This window comes from Eptesicus fuscus, chromosome 6, assembly GCF_027574615.1.
Source record: "Eptesicus fuscus isolate TK198812 chromosome 6, DD_ASM_mEF_20220401, whole genome shotgun sequence".
Taxonomy (NCBI): Eukaryota; Metazoa; Chordata; class Mammalia; order Chiroptera; family Vespertilionidae; genus Eptesicus; species Eptesicus fuscus.
Genome location: NC_072478.1, coordinates 39,488,356 through 39,506,723, shown reverse-complemented (window position 1 = coordinate 39,506,723; position 18,368 = coordinate 39,488,356). Strand labels below are relative to the sequence as shown.

At 41.6% G+C, this 18,368-nt stretch overlaps 1 protein-coding gene across 2 annotated transcripts in view; it reads right to left on the bottom strand.

The window, feature by feature from the left end:
* Positions 1 to 18,368, bottom strand: part of SH3RF1 (SH3 domain containing ring finger 1) — a 181,258-nt gene that overhangs the window by 63,314 nt on the left and 99,576 nt on the right. For both annotated transcript variants that reach the window (XM_054717653.1, XM_028152663.2), the window contains exon 3: positions 476 to 751. In XM_054717653.1, the coding sequence (XP_054573628.1) occupies positions 476 to 751 (276 nt within the window). The remainder of the gene's footprint in view (positions 1 to 475; positions 752 to 18,368) is intronic.

Genomic DNA, 18,368 nt, shown 5'->3' with positions numbered 1-18,368 from the left:
TTTTTCTTTACATAAAACACAATATCCTACTTAAAATTCCAAAGCACACAGGGATTATCAATTCAGTTGATATATTCCTATGTGCTTTCCAGCAAAGAAATTTACATAGAAAATAAGGAAGTAATGCTGTTTCATTTTGTTATTCACAATTCAGTGAATTAAAACCCCTGGTGGGCACACATACCCCGTATAGCAACCTAGAATTAAATTTAGGCTCTAAATATGAAAATGATACCACACAGAGCATCAACCAAAATTACCTTTCACATAGAACAGCCCAAGCACAGAATTCCTTTCTGTGGGACTTTTAAGAAGACTGCTTCCAGGTGTTTTTAAAAGCACAGTGGTATAGTTCACACAACACCATTTTACCTTTTTTTTTTTTTTTTCCAAAATGAAACAGGAGCCCTATTGCTGTGATTCCAGGTACAGGGGACTAACTGGCAAGAGGAAAACCACCCCACCCTGACATTACCTTTGCAAATGGAAGGCAATCTTTGTCTGCTTCCTTGTCTTTCACCTCAAAGTCATAAAGTGCTTTGCACTGAGGTGGGGGCTGAGGTAACGGCTTGATAATCTGCACAAAGTTGGTGGGGAAAAACCCATGGATCCCGTTGACTTCCCCGTGGTACCAATTTTCATCCACTTGTCGCCGCAGAATGATGATGTCACCTTTGCTGAATTTAAGGTCTCCGGGCTCTTTCCCTTCGTAGTTGTATAATGCTTTGGCACATGGTAACTGAGGTATACCCTGAAACAAAAGAGATGAGTTTTAGTGGAAAAACATCCCCAACGTGTCTGAAAACTTAACTGTGTTATCATTCTTTTCAAGCCAAGGTCAAACCAACATTTTGCCCTTGGAATAAAAAAAAACTCACATAAAAAAATTATGCATGTGTCTCACCAAAAAACTGCAAACAAACGAATGTCACAGTGAAATAAGAGGAGTTGACCACCCATGCACACCCCCTGGGAGTTAGCCTTCTGCTCCTGAGTCTCATTTTGTGGGGTTTGGAGTATTTATTTAATCCATGGAAATACAACTCCTGAGTCTGGCTCCCTGGTGTAAAATTCAAAAACACGTAAAAAAAAAAAAACGAACTTATTGCCTGATAGTAACTACCTTATTCGGCAGGATACATGATAAGCATCGAGAAGAAAAATTTACATAGAAGCACAATTCACTCACTTAGTGACTGCTCTTAAACTTGGTGGTTAAGAATCAGAGTTTGGCTTTGGGCAAAACTTTCCCAGCTGCTTTTAATGTGGACAGTAGGACCTATTGTCTCATGAACTCTGGTATTTATTGAGGGTCTACTATGTGCCAGGGCCTGGAATACAACAGTGACTCAGAGCGCCACGGCTGCTGCCCTCTCAGAGTGTATCATCGGTGATCATACAGACATGCAGGGTCGTTCACAATCTGATAAGATCCTTCAACTTTGCACTTTCCTGGTTACAGAGCACCACTGGGTTGATATGCTAATAGTGGAGGTTTTGAACGTTACTAATTGCATTCTGATTTTAAATGACAGGTTTAAAAATGTGTGGGGGTGCCCCAAGGCAACCTAACCATCAAATGGGTTAAATATGATATTTCCCAATGGCATTGGCGGTGCCCCTTCTTGAGCACTAGCTGTCACTTTAAGAAGAGCTCTGGCCTATCTGGGACACTGCTGCCTCTCACTGATTGGAAGACTAAACGGCAAATCAAACACGTATATCGTAATTTCGCCGAATGAGATTACCGGGCTCCTGCTTTTTCACGTAGTTATTAATTTATCCATTCATCCAGAAAACATGTATCGCAGGCAACATGCTAGTGCTGAGAACTGAACGAGGGACAGGGCTCAGTTCTTATCCTTAAAGGACAAGAAATTAGATATAATTATAATACAGGGTAGTGAGTGCAATGATAGCGTTATGCTCGGATACGGAATTCAACAACAGAGATACGGCAGAGGTGCTTTAGGAAGCGCAGGTCTGTGGTGGGTGAAAAGTGAAACACTTCCTCGAGGACACCTGAGCCAATGAAAGGAGACAGAGGAGTCAGCCGGGCAAAGCTGGAGTGGAAGAAGGAAAGAGGAGCGAGGGCATTGCAGGCAGAGAACACAGCCCCAGCAAAGACGTGGAGCGTGCTGTGCAGCGGGAGTGGGGTTTTATACAGAACACGGGTGGGGCTGTGGAATATCAGGTTAGGAGAGGTGAGCAGAGGCTCGGTCATGGAGAGTCTTGAAAGACATGTGAAAGAGCTTCGATTGCCGTGTCCCTCCGGCAGTGACACGCCACGCCCAGGCGGGAAGCACAGCCAGCCCGGAGAAGAGCTGTGTGCCAGGCAGATGAGTCTGGCAGCGGGATGGAAAGCGGACAGGAAGTGGGCTGGCAGGCAGACAGCTCTGGGCAAAGCACAGGCCTCAACTAGTTGAAACAGTTTTTAAGTTTCCTCTTTCTAATGAAGTCGAGCAAGAGGGAGCATTACTCGTGTTACTACCCTCTCCCTGGCCCCCGCCCCCACAAGAAAAGCAGATGAAAGTGTTACACCCTGGATGGCAACAAAACTTCATAATGTAGTTAAAAAAACAAACAACAGTTTGGTTTCTAGTCAGAGATTTAGAGTCTGACCTACTTATAAAAGCCAAACTTTTTTTTTTTGTTCATTTTGTTTGGCTGAAGGGGACCAGCCAATTCTTGGATCTCAACATGCTATTGGCAGGCGTCTTGTCTTGGCTTGGCCTGTAGGATGTTGTGTTTGGTTAATGAGAGCTGCTTGGAGGCCAATACTCCGGAAGACAGGAGTTGAGCCTTCCAGAATCCTGGGACCCTCGTGTACCCTCTGACTTTGGGGCCCTGCCTTAAGATCCTGCCTCAAATGGCCTGACTCCTGCTGCCCATCCTTGACCTAATCTTGTAAACAACCCGGCTGCACCCTTGGGCTTCCCCAGAAGGGAAACGCCCATCAGGAACTCGGGTGCTTCACAAACCTGTGAATTTGGGTCATATTCCATTCAAGGTCCAACCTTATGGAAGGGTTCTAATCTCTGTCTACTCTCATGGAGAGACCTCCCTACATTCCCTTTTTTACTATGGCTTTCTTGAAGTATGGTTACCACAATTTAACAATATTTCCCAAGTCAGGTTTGAGGAAATAACAGTAAATAAACACAGCAATAAATATTACTGTGAGAGCCCAGCCAGCATGGCTCCGTGGGTGAGCGTCGACCTGTGAACCAGGAGGTCCTGGTTCGATTCCCGGTCAGGGCACATGCCCGGGTTGCGGGCTCGATTCCTAGTGGGGGGTGTGCAGGAGGCAGCCTATCAATGATTCTCTCTCATCACTGATGTTTCTCTCTCTCTCTCTCCCCCTTTCCCTTCCTCTCCGAAATCAATAAAAATATATTTTAAAAAATATTACTATGAGCGAGAGAGTAAGAGTGATCGAGCCAGAGACAGAGCGCACTGACAACTACTGCAGTAAACGAATTCTTGGAACATAGCTGACGGGACCATGATCGGACAGCAAAGGGCACCTTTTGGGAGCCCCAACTCCAGAGCCAAATGCCTGGGTTTGCATCCCAGCTCAGCCACTTACAAGCTGTGTGATCTTGAGCAGCTTGACCTTTCTGGGCCTCCTTTTCTTCATCTGGGTCGTCGTGAGGATTCAGTGAAGGAAGGTATGAAAACCACTACAAATGGCCCAGCAGGCAGCAAGTGCTACGAGCATGAACGATCATCATCATCGTCATCACCCAGAATGAAAAGCCTGTTCGCCAGGGAAACACAGCACCTGAAAATGCATTTGTCTCCATGCAGCTGGACGCCTTTCTTTCTGGACGATTCCACACAGCAATTACATGTTAATACATAGTCACTGCAGAACAATGCAAAGAATGCTCCTCCTAGGAAGTGCTGGGGCTTTCGAAACGTGCACTTCTGAAGCCCACATTTGCTTTCCGAGTGGAATCCATTCATCTTCTGGTTGAACAGAAGAAATTACAAATTCACGGACATGCACCGTTTAATAGGGGATGGCGTTTTAGAGGTGGCTGTGGTTCATCTTGACAGGGCTAATGTAAGGCACTGGAGGCCTGCATGAATTAATTGAAAATCCTATTACAAACTTGGTGACAAATAACTCTATTCACCATTACGGCCTGTTCTCTCGATTTCCCCCTCCCCCCGCCTCAATTAGCTCTTTTTGGCCTAGTCTGCCCAAATCCATGCCAGCCAAAGCCATGCACCGAGATACTGAGCGGGCACTCTTAGAAGCCATTCTCAACTGCTCCTTGAGGAGATCTGTAACATTCCAAACTACCCACAGTGTGGTTCTCTGGTGATACGCTGCTGTGGGAACTGAAGGAATTTATTCCTTCACAGATCACTTCTACACACCAGCGGCCTCACAGACTTACTAACGTTTCCACCTAAAATCATCCGTCATGCTTATCACAATGAGCGGCAAGGATAAAACCTATCACCGGGGCACCCACAATGGTTAGCCTAGTTACATCTCTGTGACTGCAACCTGACATGCACTCATTCACACTGACGTGCTAAGGTTATTTCAATGATCAATAACCGCAGAGAAAGAGTCATAAAGCTTATGGCAATCTAACCCAGCAGCAGACATTTGTGCATCTGGCTGTGTTTCTCTATGGTGTTCTTTTTCAATTCAAAGAGGCTAAGAAGCCAGTTTGTGTCAAATGTCTCAAAAGAAGGTTTCCCACATTAAATGAAATGAATTCTACTCTGATTTCAAATCAAGCCAAGTTCAGTGATCTTTAAAAGACCTCTTCCCACACAGACTGCAGATGATTAAGGCTAAACGGTTAACGACTTGGAAGAACAATAAAAGAATGCATTTTCCTTCTGCAACATCTGCAGGATAAAGTCAGAATACTGGGTTGGATAGCCTAGGACTACTCGTGTGGGTGAAATACACCCAGAGCTCACGGAGGCACTGCCTCCTCATTCATCTCCTTGGAGAGGTCGGGGAGTCATGTCAGCACCCGGGCCCTCTGCCCTCGGTGCCTTCGGCAGGCTTTCCGAACGGCCGCCTTTCTTCTGTGTCCTCTCGTCAGGCCACGGCCCCCGAGGAGCTGCAGAGCTTACATTTCACTTGGCTCCACATGAAAGGGAGGCTTAAAAGGAGAGAAAGCCAGGGAGAAGCCAACTCCGCAGTCTAACCTGGGGTTTGCAGCTGTCAATCACGCTGCCAGCTTTATCAAAAAACTTGGCAATTTAGACAGGGGAGGCAGTATAACAATTCTAAATCTAAAATACATTTCAATAAATGATGACTCTCTTGCTCACAGAAAAAAAAAGAATACCTATGACAGTGAGCCAGTTTTACTTCTCAGATAATTTTTGCTTCTATGTTATATGTACAGGTATTTTATCTGACATTAAAATCCTCATGAGATCAGCACACAAATATTTTTGATGAAATGCTTTACTCTCCATTTCTGTACCATCAAGTGCATCCCAATATATCTGGCAAAGCACTATTTGATGATCTTGCTGAGAGTCTAACAGGTAAATAAAACATTCACTGACAATTTATTTTATAGACTCTAAATGCCAATGCTCAGATATAAATGCAAGACAGCCTCCTGAAATTCAAATTCCTTCGTGCATTTCTTACTGCTCCATAAAGTAAAAAAGATTCAATGACCTACTAAAAAAGAATATCTAGAAGATACTCTGGTCATGGGAACAGCAATAAACTGTGTATAATTTAGTAATTTAGTTATATCTAAACTGGCACAAACTCAGGCTTATTCCAACTTGAATTTTAAAAACTACCCAGAAAGAATCGAGGCACAAGGAAATCACAGCAATAGGAGGTAATGCACACAAAGAAATGAGTAGCAAAATGGGTTGAGGAAAGGATTTTTTAAAAACGTCCTTTGTACAATGAAATACATGTTGGCTTTTCTCTAAAAAGTGAAATATCTACCAGGATATAATAACTATTTCATAAAAATACTGATTCTTTCATCGTTCGTAAGTCTTAAATATTAATCTCAAGATGTCTAGGTTGGATCATCACTTAAATATCTTTGAACCATCACTTGAAATATTTCCACTTCATTTTAACAAACATCCCAGGTGAACATTACAAGTTACTTTGCCAAAGCAATATCAGTAGGGACTGAGAATTCCATCCTCCCACAGGAGTCAAATACTGAACCAAATATAAATGAAGTTAGTTGAAGTAAAAAGATTATGTTCAAACATCAGAGATAAAATAGCAGAGTTTTCTAACAAGAAAAAAAATGATCTTAGACTCTTTGTTAAATTCTTTTCTATGATCCACAATATAGAGAACAGGTAAATGAGTCTGTGTGGGATGGAGTCAGGCACAGCCATCCCCTGGGTTCCTCGCTCCTACTTGTCCAGGAGATCCTGAGGGCACACCCTGGAGCGCAGTCTGGAGGGCAATGCTGTAGGGAGAGAAGTGGACTAAGGGGCACTGTTTAGGAAATGCCCATATTGAGGGGCTAAAAACACCAAGAACTAGAGGTCAGGAAGAGGACCAGCAGAAAACCACCCTTGTATCGAAAACAATGCCTTATCCACATCACCCATGTCTTTACAACCTGGAAACGATTCCCACTTATACCATCAACGTTCCACACAGTGCGTTTTATGGCCCTCCATTTGGACTGACCGTTCCACGTCGTATTTTCCACACTCAGCAGGCAAACCAGGCTGCTGTCATCGCCTCCAACCTCAAACATGCCGTTCCTCCGTGCTATTGCCCGGATGTTGTGTCCCCCTACAAATTCATGTGTTGCTATCCTGACCCCCAAAGGTGATGGTGTTAGGAGGTGGGGTCTCTGGGAGGTGACGAGGTCATGAGGCTGGAGCCCTCGCGAATGGGATTAGCGCTCTTATAAAGGAGGCCCCACAGCGCTCTCTAACCCCTTTCGCCCGAGAGGACACAGTGAGAAGCTGCCGGCGATAACCAGGAAAAGGGCCTTCCCCAGAACTCAGCCACGCAGGTGCCTTGATCCTGGACTTCCCAGCATCCAGAACTGTGACAAGTGACTTCTGTTGTTTATGAAGCACCACCCAGAGTCTGTGGTACTTGACTAGAGCAGCCCAAATGGACTAAGGCACTCCGGCACCCACATTCATCAAGAACAGCCCACTCTCCCTCCACCTTCCTACCTCGGGAGTCCCCAGCACTTGTTTATGGGTGATTAGACGGCTGCAGTTGATAATTACGCTGCCGTTTCTTTCACTTACATCTCTGTGTCTTTCCAGGAGGGCTGCTTCTGTTGTCTAGAATCAGATGTGAATAAGATGATGCTGGTGTAAGGCCACAAAACAGACCCGCTCTCAGATACAATGGCAGCCTGTGCTCTAGGACGCAGGGCAGCACTGCCGCCTTGGGGAGGAGTCTCCCCACCGCCCCCAGGTCTGCAGAAGGTGCTGCTCTGCTGCTCCCACAGAATGTCTCGTGCATTACTCCTGTTACAGCCTTGCTCTCACTCAGTTTACAGCCGGCTTCCGCCTACTAGACTGTAAAGATGGTAACCTCCGTGAAATCTGGGACCACGTGTCATCCATCCTTACGTTATAAGCTTCTACCTCGGTGTCGGTAAGTGAATCCTTGCTATAGGAATAAAGGAAAAAACTGTTCTGGGTGTGGCTCAGTTGGCTGAGCGTCATCCTCCGAAAGGTCGCCAGTCGGGGCACATGCCCGGGTGGCCAGCTCCATCCTGGCAGGAGGGGAGTGGGAGGCAGCAGATCAATGTTTCTCTCAGACATCGACGTTTCTTTCTCTCCCTCTTCCTTCCTCTCTCTCAATAAAGCAATAAAAAGCAAACCAAACTTTTTTTGTTAACGTTCTCTCTACTGGGCTGAGTGTTAAAATGTGGACACCTACGTGGAAAAATGCCATACCCAAAGAAAAAGCAACCTGAAAGCCGGGCCGCTGGGGCTCAGTGACTGGGTGTCAACCTGGGAACCCGGAGGCTGCGGTTTGATTCCCAGCTGGGCACATACACAGGTTTCGGGTTTGATCCCCTGTAGGGATGTGCAGGAGGCAGCCAATCAATGATTCTCTCTCATCATGTATGTTTCTCTCGCTCTCCTTCGCCCTTCCTCTGCGAAATAAATTTTAAAAAGAAAAGAAAAGAAAAAGCAACTTGAAAAACAATTCTAGAGAGAGTCAGGCTCAGCAGGTTTGAATATTTATGTGTTCCTGGTACTCCACATGAATGGCAGACCATTAGCCTCTGCTTTAAAAAAAAAAAAACAAAAAACCAAACAGATTATTTTTGACCAATTGGGAAACAGGAGGAAAGGCATTTTATTTTTTAAAATATATTTTATTGATTTTTTATTGATTTTTTTTTTTTGACAGAGAGGAAGGGAGAGAGATAGAGAGTTAGAAACATCGATGAGCGAGAAACATCGATCAGCTGCCTCCTGCACACCTCCTACTGGGGATGTGCCCGCAGCCAAGGTACATGCCCTTGACCGGAATCGAACCTGGGACCTTTCAGTCCGCAGGCCGACGCTCTATCCACTGAGCCAAACCGGTCAGGGCCCGCCTCTGCTTTTGAAACAGTGCCTCCCACACAGCACTTGGGGGACATGCGACACTGAGACATGAGAGGAGCAGGAACACGGAAGGAGGGGCGTCATTCCCATGCCCCAAGGTCGCCGGGGCACCTGGGCACACCAAGGTGGTACAGGACACCCCGGGGAAATGAGAGCTGGTACTGCTGGCTGGTGTCCACTTCAATAAGCTCTGGGAACACAATGCATTCTGGAAATGGGCAGCTGAGTGCTCTGTACTGAGCAAATTGTCGGCGTTTGAAAAATGTGAAATGAATTATGCAGCCAACCACAGCAAACAAATATTTTCCTTACAGACTCACTCGGGAGTTATGAGGAAATAGTCATGAAAATGATTTACGGCTTTTATCTTGGATGGCCTTAAAAAGGGAGTATTCAACAGACAGACAGATCATTAAAGAAAACAAATCTTATTCATTTCTCTAAGGGAACATAGCCACTGAGATGCAGTCACTGAACTAAAATGCAGGAAATTCATACCACTCGTTGCCCTGAATGTTAGTTTTCTGTTTCATCACATGCTTGATAATTACCATAGTATTTTGCAAAGAGCAAGAACACTTATTGAGAAAATTCCCTGTCGTAACAGGAGCTACTATCATGAGAACGTAAGGCAGGATGAGGGATAAGTCCTGGTAAAAGGTCAAGTTTCTATCTCTTTGAAAAACAGCTTGATTCCTGCCCTTCCCTTTGCCCTGCCTAAGCCTCCCACCTGCCCCCGGCGATGTGGGACTAGATAGGAAGGAATAACCATCTGCGTGGCCTTGTCTACTCCATACAGAAACCCAGGAAGGTAGGGAGAGTCAGGGACACAGAGGGAGAGGAGTGTGTGGGAGCAGGTTTTACAATTAAATAAAAAGGGCAGGAAAGGCCTTGATCTAATTCAATTGCCTGGTTTTAGACTGTTTCTTGTCCAGTGCTTTCATGAATATCCTGGAGAGAGTTTACTCATGTAATTTAAACATGACATTAATTGGGGAAAGATGACTCACAATTTCAGAATTAAAACAACATTAGAATACACTCAAACCTATATGGACAATTAGATAAAAGTGCTAAGGCAACTCAACTGGGGAAAGTAAAGCCTTTTCAACAGCTGGTTCTAGAATAATTAGAAGCTCAGCAGGGGAGGGGCGGAATGAGTCTTGACTCCTACCTCACACATCATATACAAAAATTAATCAAGAGATAAATCCCAGAATCACATGTAAAAGCCAAAACTGTAAGTTTTCTAGCAGAAAGTAAGGGAGAATATCTAAGGGATGAGGTATGCCAAAAAAGAAGCTTAACTAACCATAAAAATTTATAAATAGGATTTCATCAAAACTTAAAAATTCTGTTCATCAAAAAACACAATTAGGGCCTAGCCTGGTGTAGCTCATCAGTTGAGCATAGACCCAGGAACCAAGAGGTCACCGGTTCGATTCCCGGTCAGGGCATATGCCCAGGGTTGCGGCCTCGATCCCCAGTGGGGGGCGTGCAGGAGGCAGCCAATCAATGATTCTCGCTCATCATTTATGTTTATATCTCTCTCTTCCTCTCCCTTCCTCTTTGAAATCAATAAAAATATATTTAAAAAAACACACAATTAGGGAAATAAGAAATCCAAGGCACACATAGGGAAAATATTTGCAATACATATATATGACCAAGGACATGAATCCAGAAACATAAAGAACTCCTACAAATCAACAACAAACAACCTAATTTAAAAAAAGACAAAACATTTGAACACGCTTCATAAAGATACATACATAGTCATGAAGAGGTAGTCAAGATCATTAGTAATCGGGGAAATGCAAATTAACACCACAATGAGATATTATATCACACCTATTGGAATGGTTAACATTTTTTAAAAGACTGTCTAGAGGAGGTCATGGTTCGATTCCCAGTCGAGGCACATGCCTGGTTTCAGGCTCAATCCTACTAGGAGGTATGCAGGAAGAGGCTGATCGATGATTCTCTCTCGTCATCATAGATGTTTCTCTCTCTCTCTCTCTCCCTTTCTCTTCCTCTCTGAAATCAATAAAAATATATTTAGAAAAAGACTGACATTGTCAAAGATATAGAGCAAACAGAACTCATACATTGCTAGTGCAAGTCTAAAGTGGTACAACCACTTTGGAAAACTGTTTGGCAGTTTCTTATAAAGTTACACATACACTTACTCTATGAAGCAGCAACTCCAATCCTAGGTATTAACCTAGGAGATAAAGATATATGTCCACACAAAGACTTGTACAGAAATGCCTGCTGCAGCACTATTCATAATACCAAAAATTGAAAACCCAAAATGTCCATCAGGACAGGAGACTAGATAAATACTGGAATCCTTATTTAGAAAAAAAAAAAAATGAATTACTGATACACACAAGTGAAAAAAAATCAGAATAAAAATTGTATGGCCCTAGCCACTTTGGTTCAGTGGCTAGAGCGTCAGCCTGCGGACCGAAGGGTCCCGGGTTCAATTCTGGTTGGGGGCACATGCCCAGGTTGCAGGCTCCATCCCCTGTAGGGGGCGTACAGGAGGCAGCTGATCCATGATTCTCTCTCATCATTGATGTTTCTATCTCTCTTTCCCTCTCCCTTCTTCTCTCTGTTCAATAAAAACATTTAAAAAATTATATGGTTACATTTACATGCATTTAATAATAGTTAAAACCAATCTACTGTAATAGAAATCAGAAGAGTAGTTGTCTGTAGGGGGTGGAGAATAAATGAAAGGAGACATGAGAAGAATTTCTGTTATTATCTAGTAGTCCCCCTGCCCTTATCTGTGGTTTTGATTTCCATGGTTTTAATTACTCGTGGTGAACTGTGGTTCAAAAATATTAAATGGAAAATTTCACAAATAATTCATAAATTTTAAATCATTCTGAGTAGTTTGGTGAAATCTCACACCATCTGCTCCGTCCTACCCAGGACGTGATTCATCCCTTTGGCCAGACCTTCCACACTGCATATGTTCCCCACCCGTCCATCACGTCATAGCTATCTCAGCTATCTGACTGACTGTGGGTATCACAGTGCTGGGAGTCCTTGTGTTCAAGTCACCCTTATAGTAGGCACAGTGCCTACGACATTCACCTCACGTCACCTCATCGCTTAGGCATTGTATCATCTCACATCATCACAAGGAGAAAGGCAAGTACAGTACAATTTTGAAAGATTACATTCATATAACATTTACTATAGTATCCTATATAATAAAAGCCTAATATGCAAATTGTCCCCTCGTGAGTTCGACGGGAGTTCAACCGCTCGCTATGATGTGTGCTGACCACCAGGGGTGGCGTGGAACAAAGGAAGCCCCCAGCTGGCACCTGGCAACTGGGGGAAGGAAGGCCCTGGCCTGGCAGCTGGCAGCTGATAGGAAAGCCCTGGCTGGCAGCCAGAAGGCCCCAATTGGCCCTGATCTCCAGCCAGGCCTAGGGACCCTATGTGTGCACAAGTTTTATGCACCGGGCCTCTAGTATTATTATAATTGTTCTACTGTATTATTAGGTATTATTATTAATCTCTTACTGTGCCTAATTTAGAAATTAAAGTATACCACAGGTATGTATGTATAGGACAAAATATAGTATATTTAGGGTTTTGTACTATCCAAGGTTTCAGAGGCATCCACTGGGGGTCTTGGAACATATCCCCTGTGGATAAAGGGAGACTACTGTAATCTATATCTTGACTGGGATGTTGGTTATCCAGGCACAGGAATCCCTCAGCCCAGCCGACGTGGTTCAGTGATTGAGCGTTGACCAGTGAGCCAGAAGGTCCTGGTTCAATTCCCAGTCAGGGCACATGCCCAGGTTATGGACTCAATTCCCAGTGTGGGGCATGCAGGAGGCAGCCAATCGATGATTCTCTCTCATCATTGATGTTTCTTTCTCTCTCTCCCTCTCCCTTCCTCTCTGAAATCAATAAAAATATATATTGTTAAAAATATCCCTCAAAACTTAATACATTGCATGTTTAAGATCTGCAATTCACATATGTAAATTTTACCTCAATATTAAAATGTTTTTATAAAACAGGAGCAGCACTTGTAAAAAACAAAAATTAGAAATGACCACTTATAGCAGATCTGCATGGAGGAAAAGATATAAAAGTACCACAGTGATAACAAGCTACACTGGTAATCAAGAGAGTGGCAAACTGGAAAAAACAGAAATCTGAAGTATAGAGCTTAGGAAGATGGCCCCTTTCCCAAAAGGGACCCATCCCTGAGGTACAGAGACAGGTATCCGTAATGTAGGGTTTCTGCTATAATTGGACCCTGCATTTACGAGCCAATCTCTCACTAGATGTCCAGGATAGATTCTGAGTTCCATAAACAAAAGGAACTGCAGTATTCAGTGGGGAGAGATATAAATGATAAAAGTGTCTGGAAAATATTATGACAGACAAGGTGCAGAAACTGCGATATATTAGTGGGTAGTATTAAAGGAAGTCTTCAAATACAAGGAAAAGGTCTTACCCAGGGAAAGTAAGTCAGCTTCATGTTCACTGAAGGAAAAAAAAATACCTGCTTAAACCGATGTGTGCATTATTTAAACTGGATAAAGGAATTTCCTGATGGTGAAGGGTGTTAAAGGATATCACAATGGATTATGATCTTTCACTGGAAACTCTTAAAAATAAGAAAGCTTCACAAGTTTGGTTCTGCCCACAAGCAAAGGAACAGATTATAATTTACAATCTCTAATAACGCTATGATTTCTTTGGCAATCAGACCATTTGAAAGAATAATTTTAGTCTTGATTAATTTTGTCCTTTCTTTTTAAGGAGTGGAATCTCAAGAATAGAAGTAGTAATGAGTTATGGGAGAGTGAGCAGGGAGGGGACATTTGGGGGGGGGTGTGAGAATATGAATTAGCCTGCAGAAATCAAATCAAATGAAGCCAGCTTCAATACTCCAAAGTCTTTCACAACCTATTACAATCTTGTTAGAAAAAAAAAAAGAGGCAAGCTCAGCTGTGGTCAAGCACACCAGGCTGTCTCTCATCTCACTACCTTTGCTTACATTGAAAAAGTAACACATAATGTGTGTTTTTCTGTTACTACTCTTCAAAGGAGTGTTCTGCTAGTCAATTAAGTGTGAGGTTTACATAGTGATGATTGAATAATTACTGCAGGATAACACCCTCTTACTTTGAAATGGATCAATGATATAAAACCAATCCTGTGAAACCCATAGGGTAGAAAGAAGGTCTTTAAAATATAATTAAGTCTTTTTATTAAAATATGCATTATGATTTGAAATTCTGGCTTTAAAAAGTATTAAAGGTATTAACTGAATGCAGAGACAATCTTAGAGGTGTTTCAACTAAGCTATTTCACCTTTGAGTAAGTCTATTGTAAAATGATGCTTAAAGAAGACTTGCAAATATTCTGTGCTACTAAAATGAGTGTTACTAGAAAACACCAACTGCCTTTCCTTTCTAAATTCTCCATTACATAACCGTGCAAGAAATGCTACGATAAGGAAAAAAATATCCATTTTGCAATGAATAATTTTACCAAGAGTTATTTTAAAACAAGCAGTTTTATTAAAGCTCCCCTCCAAAAAAAAAGAGTATTCAAGTTTAAGTATATTAATCACCAAAAATAAGAAATAAGAGAAACTTAAGGGGAAAAGCTTTACTAACTAAGCCAGTTCTGACAAGCCCAAATGCAACTCTTTTATTTTCACTTAAATCATTAAACAGTAGGATACGAATTACAGTTATTTTCAACCAACATAACCATTATATAAAAGTGATACATTAATTTTCATATTTCTAGGTGATTAAATACATAGCAAATAATATAAAATTAAGCAAGATTCCACATGTGTACATCTGAGACTACTTTTATTAAACATTTAATATGTATTGCATAAGAATATCATTCTATCTATATTTATAATAATAGAAAATTGAGATAATAAGAAAATTGGTAATTTGAGATGGTCATGGCAACAGATTAAATTACAGTTTTTAACATGTCTATTCATGTAATACACTACATTTGTATGTTTAAAAAATTATTTAACTAAGTGTTTCTTTGGGCAAAGCAACTAGTTTTTCATGTTCACTGGCTGTGAGCAACTTGAGGACAGAGAATGTATCTCATTCATTTTTGAATCCTGACAGCCCAACCTATAGCACAGAATCAACTCATGAGATGACTGCTTTTCTGCTGCTTCTTACTTCATTCCATCCTACAGAGATCTGCCAGATTCACCTTCTTAAAAATGTATATTTACGAGATCGTCTGTCCTATCCACTTTTTCTTCCCTTTCTACCAAAATCAGTTCCAAGCTTGTTTGGCACTTAAGATGCCCACATTCTGCCCTACCCGGTTTGGTTCAGTGGATAGAGCATCGGCCTGCAGACTGAAGGGTCCCGGGTTCGATTCTAGTCAAGGGCACGTGCCCAGGTTGTGGGCTCGATCCCCAGTGGGGTCATGCAGAAGGCAGCCGATCAATGACTCTCTCTCATCATTGATGTTTCTATCTCTCTCTCCCTCTTCCTTCCTCTCTGAAATCAATAAAAATATATTAAAAAAAAAAAGATGCCCACATTCTGACCCCAAACTGTTTATCAAATACTTCACACTCCTCTCCAACAAGAATCCAACAGCCTAATTAAACCAGATTTCCTCCAGTTCCTGTAATATGGTTTCTCTTCTCCCACTTCGGGGCCTTTTTCTGCCACTCACTCCACCCCAAAAACCCTCTTTCCCACACCTCACGTCCACTTGTCAGAATTCCACTCACCCTTCAAGACACAATTCAAATACCACATTTTCCAAGCCCTTCCTGATTTCCCAATATGGATGTAGAGTCTTCTTTTGAACCCCAAGAGGTTTTGTTTATAGTCCTCTATTGGCTTCATTGTACCTCTTATAATATGCATTTGTGTACTTAAATAATAACCCTGCTAGACTGAAACCCTCTGAGGACAGGGATGGTCTCTTCTGCCTTCTTGAATCACCTGCAGAGTCTAGTACTACACATTATATATAGTAAGCATATTTACTGAAATGAATTATGTCAATCCCTCCCCTGTTGTAAGAGTTGTTACAACAACTCTTCTGCCCGCCTACTAGACAATTCAGAGAAAGAGGGGCAAGTTTCTCCACTTTTAGCTTGTACCTCTGTTCAAGTGGGCAGTCTGTGTTAGGTGTCCCACTCGAAGGAATTTTGCTTAGGAAATTTTAGTGGCTATTTGCCTATACGTACCAACCAAGCAAAAGGTCAGGGCACTGACGTGGGGTCTGCCTGCATTTTTTGCTGTTATACCTGACCTAGGCCAGGAAATCAAAGGAAGAGACTTAAATCAAGGCAGTAGTTTGCAGTGGGGTGAGCTAAGCGCATGCATTTAATTGCCTGAGTGGCCTCCCTCCTGAGGTCAAATGAAAATTACAAAAAGTATGCTTTTAAAAAATAAAACCACAGCAGTTCTAGAAAATAGGGAAAACATCCATTAGCATACTAGAAAAATTTCAGGAACATCAAAGCAGAATGAAAGCAAATGGAATCAGAAAAATTTCAAAGGCTGGGTTGAAAAATATATAGGGTATGGCTAAAAGAGATGGTGTTGACCTTCCTCAGGAAGTAGAGAGGGGGAAAAGACAAAGATGAAAAATTTAAAAAGTTAAGAGAAATGAAAGATAACTCTAAAAAGATCCAATATCCATCTAAAGTGAATTTCATAAAAGAAGAAAAAGGAGTAGAGACAGTAAGGAGGAGAATCATCATGAAAGAAATAGAGTAATAAAAGATATCTGTCCTCAGCTAAAGACACCCAAAATCTCAGCTAGAACAGTCTCAGTAAGGACCAAGCAGGATTAATAAGGGAGGAAAAAGGGATTCATATTCATTTAATTACATTTCAAAATTGCAAAGATAAGAAAAAAATGTGAAAGATTTAGACCAAAGGAGTTTACCATTCTAGAACTAGAATCTGATTTCTTGGTAAGTAATAATGGATTATAGAGAACAGAGCAACGCCTTTAAATTTCTAAGACAACATGACTCAGGAAAACTTAGCAAGCTAAACTGTTAAATAAGTGTATGGACAACAAAATAAAACAAAACCCCATATTTTTTAATGAATAAAACCTCAGAGAATTTATCCCCTGTGCATTTCAAATGGAAAAAAAAAAATTATCCAAGGCGGTATCTTCCACTTACCTCCCCAAAAGTACAGAAAACTCCTAGAGAGGTGACATGTGATAGAAGAAACACGGATGGCTAAGAAAATGGAAAATAAATTTAAAGAGGAGCCACTGGGCTTCGAGCTGGATTGACACCACTTGCAGTGAGGCAGGATCTGGGGACATGGGTTATGGTTCCTTCTTTATGGAGCCACCACACTGCAGTAAAGAGTGTTTATATAATCATAATCCTGCAAATGCTGTTTTTATGGGGTTTCAGTTTTCAGAATCAATCTCATATAACAAAGAAGAATTAATTATACCCATAGAATAGAATGTTATAAACTCTGATAACATAAAAAAAATAATAACTGTACTGAACAAAAATCAGGAGTTAGGGAAAGGGAGGTGGGATGCAGAAATAATCTACATTTTTTTTACTTGGTATCTGAAATTGACATCCTCAAAGCCTAAAAAAAAAAAAAAAATCAAGAAATAAGAGATATATTATTTGAGGTTGGAAAGCTACCTGGTAGAAGTAAAAAACAGAGACCAGTGTGATCACTTCGCTCGGGAAAAGGGGGCTACAGTATGAGAGAAGGGACACTTTTACTGTAGAATCTTCTGTGTGGTTATATATTTTCTATCAGGAACAGGTATAACTTTAAAAATAAAATGTATAAGAAAAAATGCAGTGTGTAAAATTCTAATGTACTCACTATAAAATTTAATAGTCTCTTGTTTATTAAATAATTCAGACATACTAAGAAGATGAATAATTTAAAAGATAACCCTGCACTCGCAACCTAACTTGAGAAATAAAGCATTTTAAATGCAAGTGAAGCCTCCTTTACCAACCACATAATAGCTTTTGAAAGAAAATGAAAAGAAGAAAAACTAGATAGACTTAAATACACATCCCCTACTCCCACTCCAAGTTACTCCTAATGGACTCTTGTACTGGAATAGCAACAGAACATGAGTCAGGTTTCGTTTCCACTATGCACCTCCCTTGTTATTCAAACTCTATCTTTATAATAAATACAGACTTTTAGTTTGCTGCACTAATTTTTTTTACTGGAAAAAAAAATTCCTTCCTGAAGAAATATATATGGTAAGTCCAGTTGTTTAAAAAAAGAAGAGAGGAAGGACATAAACTGTCTCCACAATCACACACCCTATTTCTGCGAGACCTTGTGATTTGATTAATCACCTTGAGAATTTATGTCTAGTAGCTGGCGGTCCTGAGACGCTGTGCATGGAGCCTGGAGAGCTAAGTGTGTTGGCTTTGGAAGAAATAAAAGCGTAAATCCCTTCTCTCCATTCAAGAGGGGTTTGTGTACTGAACTTGTGAAATACATGGAAGTCTCTCGACACGTCAAGTTCCTTAAATACCTACTTCTTAAGCAAACTTAAGAAACCAAAGTGTGACTCAAACTACCAGTATTCAGTCATTTACAAGCTGTTTTTAAAGAGGGGGGCGGGTAGCAAGTGGACAGTATATGAATTCTTAGAACCGCAGTCAAAAACACTTGATTAACCAGAGATGAGATTTTAAAATGCTTAAAATAAAGGCACTTCTCTCTTTCTCACAATGTCTTTTTAAAAATGTAAGAGCACACCCACCACCA